The 9,164-nt window shown below is 47.2% G+C and overlaps 1 protein-coding gene across 3 annotated transcripts; it reads right to left on the minus strand.

Annotated features, from left to right (window-relative positions):
- Nucleotides 1–362: 362 nt before the first annotated feature.
- LOC123426908 (ATP-dependent RNA helicase SUV3L, mitochondrial) lies at nt 363–5,008 on the minus strand. Of its 3 annotated transcripts, none has more exons than XR_006622330.1 (3): nt 2,747–5,008; nt 2,485–2,576; nt 363–914 (listed from the first exon to the last, which is right to left on the minus strand). XR_006622330.1 is itself a non-coding variant. In XM_045110816.1 (2 exons), exons 1-2 carry the CDS (start codon nt 4,879–4,881, stop codon nt 863–865), a joined length of 2,187 nt encoding a protein of 728 aa, XP_044966751.1. In that variant the 5' UTR covers nt 4,882–5,007; the 3' UTR covers nt 363–862. The 3 variants fall into 3 exon arrangements, 1 of the variants encoding a protein (XP_044966751.1); XR_006622331.1 differs by having other exon boundaries at nt 2,466–2,576; XM_045110816.1 differs by lacking the exon at nt 2,485–2,576 and having other exon boundaries at nt 2,747–5,007.
- Nucleotides 5,009–9,164: the final 4,156 nt, after the last annotated feature.

Below are 9,164 nucleotides of genomic sequence, written 5' to 3' on the forward strand. Positions count from 1 at the left end.
AGGAATTGGAAAGTTTAAGGAGCTTTCAATTTTGTTTTGTTTTTGAGACTTTATTTTCTTTCTTGTAAATATATACACTTTGCTTGATGAAAATTATATCGTAGCACGACTGTTCTACGGTCTTCACCTAACAAAATCCTTCAAAACTCATGTAAATTCCTTCATCCCAGATGGCTTGGTACTCCCTAGTACTATTGCCACTGCCAAGAAAGCACTCATCTACTTCTGTATCCTGGACGGATCAGAATGCTCATACGCTAACAGGGCTCATCTACAGGCAAGATAGATCTGGATCCAGTGTCCCTCGCATCCCAAATCGAGAGAATGATTCCAACGTCGACTCAGGACAACCAGTGAGGAAATAAGTTACACATTTTGTCTACTTAGCATCTGACATCCGAGGAGGGCACCAGAAAGCTCCAACATCCTGAAAGTGGCATATAATACATCTCTGCTATCCCTCTCTAAATATTACAGTCAAGTTTGACAAACACACTAAATCATCTAAGACATCTTAGAGGAGCAACCAATACCTTGTAAATCTCCACATTTGCTTATTACCCGCATGCTGGTGTAGCATGTCAACGGAAAACTAGTTTGTTTCTCATAACTTAAAGATCCTCATTCAGTGTGCAATCTAGCATTGCACAACATCATTATCAGCAGCTATCTCTTCTGGGGCCAATAAAATAGCCGCCAGTTGATGCAAATGTCATGACACACCTCTGGCGCCAAAACTGGAAGAATAGCAATGGTTGTGACATGCTGTAGGTAAGCACCAGATTTGGGGGTTGAAGAGGCGTCGCAACTTGGCTCAACAGATTCTTCTCTAGCACTCAATTGGTTATAGCCAACCCAACAATCATGCCAGAAGATTCAAAGAAGAATTATGGCTGGGCTGACCATGTCTTGTCCTTCAGGGGGAAACAATACATCATAAGTACATCCAGAATTATCTTAGTTAAATCTGTTTTGCTATGTAAACTTTTGAAACATGCCCAAATCCACTATTGTATCAGAAAGTACATTTTTATGAATTGTTTGAAAGATCAGGAAATGTAACTGAATATAATCTTCATAAGCACACATCTAAGATGAAAAGCCATGCTGTAGTATATCAAATCTGGACTATATGGCTCGGTAACTCAATTCTCGAAATGAGGAAAACATATAAAGAAAGATAGTGTTATATAAATCATACCGAGAAAAATATTCTGAAATTTAGTTTGCCTAACAGCAAAAAATGCATAATGGGCATGTAACCTTGTACGGAAACAACCTAGTTCTGGATGGAAACAAGAATAAAAATATTAAACCATATGTTCCAGCAGTTGACTCAAAAATTACGGCCAATCCTTAGCTATGGAAGAAATTGACAAACTATTTTGTTCAACATGGCATTGCCAAAAGCAATAGATGTTAACCAAAACAGAATATCACTATGTTAAATGCCCTTAATTTAACAGATACACCATACACTGGAGATGAATATTTTCTGGTGGTGAACAGCTTCTTGCCAGATGATAATATCGCATCTGGCAACTTTCTACAGATTCACTGACGTAATCTGCATATTTAGCGTGAGAGCAACTTGAGGTTCGGCAACATGTACACAGACATGAGATTTTCAGTTTGAACATAAATGCTGCAGCTGTTTTCAGGTAGGTACTCACAGACTTAACATAAGACACAATTACCATTACCATTCCCAACTAAGTCCAGAAAACACATTAGGTTATAGGTTCATGAAAATCTACACCTTATTTGTTCTGGCAATTTTGTAATGATAGTGATTTGCGTATTTCTTCTGGTGTTTTGAAGTTTGATGATTCTACAGGTCCACACAAATCCTTCTATAATAACAGTCCTTCCTCAAAAAGGCACATTTTACCAAAATGAACTCCTGATTACTGGTAACATAATTCTGGCAAACTCATGTATTTGAAGAAATAAATACTTTTCTTTTTGCCAAGATGCCCAAATCAACTCCAAATGAAAGGATCATAAAATGTTCAAGAAATACATGCTCCAAGCAAATCACAAAGCTAACCAGAATAATATCCAGCTAAAGAGGATATCAGGATCAGGATGAAGTGATATGACAGCTGACAAGAAAGATGGCTAAGAAACAACCCGGAATTTACATGTCCGGAACTTCAGGCAATATTTGATAGTTTACTACTCCCTCCGTCCTGAAATAAGTGACTCAACTTTGTACTAACTCTAGTACAAAGTTAGTACAAAGTTGAGTCACTTATTTTGGGACAGAGGGAGTATTAAGATAATATATATAAATCAGGAACAATTTAACATTTGAAGCAATATAAATTCAACTTAAAACTATTATCTCAAATCCATTTTGAAGAGATTGATTTTGCCAACTGGAAGTTAAGTTTACGATCACTTGAATTATTATAATTTGGCATTGGGATTGTAGTTACTTTAACAATAAAGAACGGGAATACCTAGAGTTCACAAACTCACTTGCCAGCGGTCGTATGGAATTAAAGCATAGTGTTCTCTCATGTTTCTTCTGACCCAAAGTGAAGCCAAATAAATTCCATAGTATAACTTAACTGCATTAGGTGGGATGGAATTCTTCATTATTAGTCTCTAGTTATCAGAAAGATAAGTATTTTTATACAAGAAAAGCAAATATGACATCTACTACATGACAATAAGAAAGAAAAAATCTCCACAAACAATCACCATATGTGTGAAAAGATGCGGCCTAGAGCTATATTACCTTGGAAATGTTTTAGGAAGCGGCCTCGTCCTTTCATAACCAACTTTGGAAACATTCTTTGCATCGTCATCTGACACCTGTTCAGCATTGCTGTCACTCTCCTCTTTTTCTTCTCGCCTCTGCTTTGTTTGTTGTCTTGATTCAGGCTTCCACGATGCCTTGGCAAGTGACTTGCCAAGCAAATCAGCAATGTTCGTTGCCATTTCCTCAGCTTTCTGCACATGAGGAAAGTTATCTTCTTCAAAATGGTGTGACAGCCACAAATACATCGACAGGACCTGGTGCTTCGTCTCGAGATCCAGCAGTTCAGTGTCATTCCTTGCCGAACCCTTTGGCATTCCCATGGCAATGCTAACACGACGGATCTGGCTGTAATGAGTAGCAAATCTCAGAAGATGGTACATGGCTTTCGGATCCCTTATATTAACTGGTGCGAAACAAAAATTGTAGCGATCCTTGAGGGAGAGACCCTGGACCCTCTCGAGCATATTAGCAACCTTCTTGATACCATCCTGCTGGCACATGAAGTATGTCTTGTCGATGCGGCAATTGTCACGGAACTTATCCAACAAGTCAGTGAAAGTGAGATTGGGGAACTGACTGGCAAACATTTCCACTTGTTCGAAGCAAGGAAAAAGACCAATTTTTTGTGCCTCCTCAAACGGCTGTTGCAGGCACTGAATTAAATAATCCAAATCATCCAACAAGAAAGTGGTTGTGAGTCCATCTGGATAAACACTTCCCCTCCGACCAGCACGCCCAGCTATCTGTTTTACCTGTGAAGCAGCAACAGGTACCATCCTGTCCCCGTTGTACTTGGACAGGCTATAGAACACAACCCTCCTAATGTTAAGGTTCAGACCCATACCGACCGCATCACTCGCTACAAGCACATCATACTCATTATCCTGTTCGTTGAACAATTTTGCTTGCTGGCGCCTTGTCTCCGGTGGCAAGGCTCCATATATGACGCAACACTTGTGCTTCGTAAACTTCTCAATTGCCAGCTTCACCTCAAATATCTCTCTGCGTGAGAAGGCAACAATGCAATCACCAGAGCGAACATTCTTGAGGTCTCCAAGTAGCGACTTCGCCTCGACAACAAGTGGCTTGAACCGCTCATACTGATGCACCTCCAAATCATCTCCAGTATCTGCACATATCTTACGAACAATCTTGAGCACACTAGGGTCACCACAGAGATGTATCTCATCTGCCTTGATCCCAAGAACAGCACGTGTCCATGCATAGCCCCTGACAGAGTCACCCATCATCTGTATCTCATCAACCACGGCGACTTCGTAGAGCTCCTCCGTGGACAGCATCTCAATAGTGCAAGCAACATGGTTGGAGAAGGGAACTTCCTTTACTTCCTGGCCAGTGCGGAGGGTGCAGTAGACACCGAGTGCATTGACCTTGTCGAACACTTCCATGGCAAGGAGCCGGAGCGGGCTGCAGTACACACCGGACTTGGCGGCGCTGAAGCGTGCGAGTGCGTTGTGCGTCTTGCCGCTGTTGGTGGGCCCGCAATGGTACACCACCCGCCGGCGCATGGCGCGGGCGAACGGGTACCAGGTGTGCGGCGCCGTGAGGTCGGCCGCAGCCATGACGGACTTGTTCTGCCTCAGCTTATCCGCATGATAGTTGAGACAGTACTCGGCGAAGGCTGGGAGGAGGAGGGCGTGCGCGTCCTCGCCCGGGAGAGAAAGGAGCCGCTCGGCGGATTCTTGGGAGAGGCGCTCAGGCATGAAGTGGCGGAAGTGCCGAGCGTACGTGGGAAACTCTGAGGAGGGGATGTAGAGCGCGAGGACCTGGTCGGCAATGGCGGGATCCTTGGCGAAGCGGCGGGTGAGGGCCACCACGTCGTCCCACGTGGCCTTCGGGAGGCGCGACGAGCCCGTCGCAGGCTCGGCGGTGGAGAGCTCGCGCCATAGCTGCTTCGGGTCAAGCGGAGGCAGCTTCCGATCAGGGTCCGCGGTTGCGTCGGACGAGAGGAAGCGATTTTGGGATGGGAGCCATGGAGATGGAGGTTGGGGGGCAGGGCGGTGGAGGTGGGAGAACGTGGGCAGGAGAAGGCGGCGGTACGGCGACGAGGTGGTGCGGCGGATAAGCGAGGCAGCGATGGCGGCGGCCATGGGTCGGTTTGGGTTACGAGACGGCGGCGGCCGGCGGCATGGGGTGGAAGAAGGGAAGAGGGGGAGGCGGCGCGCGATAGGCGGGCGGCCCTGGTCGGGATCGTGGGCCAAAGTGGGCTCGGAGCGGACGGCGGGGAGATAGGTGGGCTTCAAACGAACCACGTCGCGGGGCAACGACTGCGTGGAGAATGTGATGATTGATTTACCCTAAAATAGCTTGCTCAAAGAAAGCATCTACCGGTCTACCCTAAAAAACGAATCAACTGATTATCGCAAGGCATCTATTTTTTTTAAAGTAAGTCATGACATCTAAAAGTAAAACTATTTTGGGTACCAAAAATGAAAATGTTGTAAAGACGCAAAATGTCATTTTTATTCATAGTTTCTATAGAGCAACTTCAACGGACCGATCCAAACGGATGACGCTTTTGTCCGTTTTTTGTTCGTTTGGATCGGCCGCCTACCCGGCGTCCGTCCTATTTTAGATTTGGATCGTCGGTGCGTCCAACACACCGACTCATTTCATGTCCGCATACAATTTTTTAAAAAGGGCCGCGGTCATAGATCATGACAGCGGCCATGTCTCATGCCCGCACCATACGAGCGTCGACATACAATGATGGCTTCAAAAAACATCATCACACTGTTCATCCTGGCGCACTCGCCAGCGGCCGGCACACATGCCAGCACACAAAAAAAGAGTGGGACTTGAGTTCGACCACGCCATCGCGGCCCCGTGGTCATGCGAGCACACCTGCTGGCATACAAAAAAAGATGGCGCTCACCGCCATAGATCCCTCGTTGTCGAACTTGAGCATGTCGGCATGCATCTTCTTGAACCACGGCCTTTTCCTTGGTGACACGGTGTTGAGATCCACCTTCATGATCTCCATCCTGGTCATCATGCTCGCGAGAACCACTTTTTTTGCCTTGGTCTTGGCGTTGGCGACCTTGATCTCTAGCGTCTTGGCTTGTTTCTCCGCCTCCATCTCAAGCATCTTGGTTTGCTTCTCCGCGTCCATCTCAAGCCTCCTCCTTTGGATCTCCATGAAGGCGTTCATTTGCTCTTCTTTGTAACGTCGGCGCTCCTCCTCCCTTGAGTCGTTCTTGCTCTTCATGCCCTCCACACTTGCGATCAAGGCGTTCGACACCGCATCCCGCTTGTCCTCCTTCTTGGAGTTGGTCTTCCCCCGCGGCCATGCCTTCTCGCCGTCCCCAACCTCCTCCGTGGCTTGCTTCCCCCCACGCGACTTGAGGGAGGCATATTGCGCCTTGAACTTATCCTCATCTTTGATGACCCTAAAGCAATGGGAGAGGTTGAAGCACTTGCCATTGTGTTGGACCTTGAATACCTCCAAAGCTTAATGCCTACAAATGTATTTCATGCAAGCATATTGGCAAATGGTATGCAAATGAACACGCAAACATAAACTTGATGACACAAAAGAGGGCGTCTTGCTAGCATACCATGTCTTGCATGTCGATGCCACTCACGGGTCGGTCCTTGACGCTCTCAAGAGTGGCACAAAACTTGTTGCACTCTTGTTGGACCACCCTCCATCGCTTCGAAATGGACACCCACCCGCGCGTGCTTACTATTTGGTACGGCGAAAACTTATTACGATCATGGAACTCACGGTGGACACGAATCCAAAAAGTTGAATGCTTTTTTTCGGCGCCCGTCTTGGGGTCTTGCCCAATGTATCTCCAACACTCACAAAGAAGCTTGTCCTCGGCCGCCGTGTATGCCTTGGTCCGCTTGCTCTTGCGCTTGGGCTTCGCCCAGGCGACTTGGTTGGCGAGCTCATCCTCGAACAAAGGCTCCCCTTCAATGTCGCACTTGTCATCTTCCTCTTGCACGTAGTCCTCCGAAAACTCGTGCTCGAGTGAGAAGTCGTCCAGGTCCATGCCGACCTGATCACACATGAAGGCCGCCTAATCTTGATCAAAGGTGGACGGTGTGAACGCTCCTTGTCCGTCCTGGCTTTGTGTCTCGTCGGGATCGTAGCCAGCGGCCGACGCATCACCCTTGAAGATCAAGTTCTGCATGTAGTCCTCGTCGACGGCGGACGACATTCCGTCGAACAGGTTGCTGATGGGTAACGTAGCAAAAGTTCAAATTTTTCCTACGCCATACATAGATCTTCCTATGGAGAAACCAACAATAAGAGAGGGGTGAGAGCATCTTCGTACCTTTGAAGATAGCTAAGCGGAAGCATTGTTAGAACGCGGTTGATGGAGTCGTACTTGCTGCGATTCAGATTGCGGTGTGATTCCGATCTACTGCCGAACCACGGCACCTCCGTGTTCAACACACGTGCAGCCCGGTGACGTCTCATGCACCTTGAACCAACAAGGAGGAGGGAGGGGTTGGGGAAGAACTCCGGTAGCATGACGGCGTGGTGGCGATGGAGCTACGAGGTCTCCCAGCAGGGCTTCGCCAAGCACCGTGGGAGAGGAGGGAGAGGAGAAGCAGGGCTGCGCCGAGAGAGAGAATTGTGTATCTCCAATGGCCAAAACCTCCACTATATATAGGGGGAAGGGGAGGGGGCGCACCCTTTAGGGTTCCCACCCCTAAAGGGTGCGCAGCGCTAGATGGGAGGGGCTGGCCGTCGGCTAGGGGAGGAGAGGGGATGGCGCACCCCTAGGTGGGCCTTAGGCCCACCAGCGCTAGGGTTCCCCCCTTCCCTCTCTGGTGTGCCTGGGCTGGGTGTGGGGGGGGCGTGCCAACCCACCCAGGGGCTAGTTCCCTCTCACACTTGTCCCATGTAGCCTCCCGGGGCTGGTGGCCCCTCCCGGTGGGCCCCCGGGACCCTTCCGGTGGTCCCGGCACATTGCCGGTGGTGCCCGAAACATTTCCGGCATCCAAAACCATCCATCCCATATATCAATCTTTACCTACGGACCATTCCGGAGCTCCTCGTGACGTCCGGGATCTCATCCAGGACTCCGAACAACCTTTGGTAACCTCGTACAACAAATCCCTATAACCATAGCATCATCGAACCTTAAGTGTGTAGACCCTACGGGTTCGTGAGGCATGCAGACATGACCGAGACACCTCTCCGGCCAATAACCATCAGCGGGGTCTGGATACCCATGGTGGCTCCCACATGTTCCACGATGATCTCATCGGATGAACCACGATGTCAAGGATTCAATCAATCCCGTATACAATTCCCTTTGTCTATCGGTATAGAACTTGCCCGAGATTCGATCGTCGGTATCCCTATACCTTGTTCAATCTCGTTACCGACAAGTCTCTTTACTCGTTCCGTAGTACATCATCCCGTGACTAACTCCTTAGTCACATTGAGCTCATTATTATGATGTTCTACCGAGTGGGCCCAGAGATACCTCTCCATCACACGGAGTGACAAATCCCGATCTCGATTCGTACCAACCCAACAGATACTTTTGGAGATACCCGTAGTGCACCTTTGTAGTCACCCAGTTACGTTGTGACGTTTGATCCACCCAAAGCACTCCTACGGTATCCGGGAGTTGCACAATCTCACGGTCGAAGGAAAAGATACTTGACATTAGAAAAGCTTTAGCATACGAACAACACGATCTAGTGCTATGCTTAGGATTGGGTCTTGTCCATCACATCATTCTCCTAATGATGTGATCCCGTTATCAATGACATCTGCTAATGCAACAGAAGATTTTTCAACGGCGCTAGAAACAAGCGTGTTGACGGGAGACTATTTTTGTCTTGATACTCCTCAAAAGTTTCTGTCTTTTCCAGCATGACCAAACGATCATCCCCAAGACTAATCATAACGGTTTTGCTTGGCACAAACGCAAAAAGAAACACAAAAAACACAATCATAACCGAATTATGAAAGTGTGGAAAATACAAAACAGAAAGAAAAAGGATAGATTCGTTGGGTTGCCTCCCAACAAGCGCTATTGTTTAACGCCCTTAGCTAGGCAAAAGGTGATGGAATCACGTATAGTCATCTTTGGTGCTCAAACCATAAGTAGTGTGATCATCTATCATCTTAAGATCTTAATCTTTATTGGATGACTCACCACTAGCTTTAGGAACAAAAACAGATTTGACGGTCTTTTTGAGAGTGAGATTTGGAGTATTTTATACAGCGGGAAAAGCGGAACCCAAGTTGGTTATGACATCTTCTAGTTTGCCAATTCTAGAGGAATCATTAACTATAGGTTCTTTCTCCCTTCCATTTTTCAAGACCATTCCCACTTTGGATCCGTACTGAGTAATTTGATTGTGGGTCTTTCTGTCCAAACCCTCAATCAGTTCAATTGTG

The sequence above is a fragment of the Hordeum vulgare genome, chromosome 2H (assembly GCF_904849725.1).
Source record: "Hordeum vulgare subsp. vulgare chromosome 2H, MorexV3_pseudomolecules_assembly, whole genome shotgun sequence".
Classification (NCBI taxonomy): domain Eukaryota; kingdom Viridiplantae; phylum Streptophyta; class Magnoliopsida; order Poales; family Poaceae; genus Hordeum; species Hordeum vulgare.

What these genes read in the sequence shown, in the direction of transcription:
- LOC123426908 (XM_045110816.1), bottom strand. Translation starts at nt 4,881, where the DNA reads ATGGCCGCCGCCATCGCTGCCTCGCTTATCCGCCGCACCACCTCGTCG. An exon ending in CTTCCTAAAACATTTCCAAG is followed by an intron (nt 915 to 2,746) that starts GTAATATAGCTC and finishes TTCCCCCTGAAG; the next exon opens with GACAAGACATGGTCAGCCCA.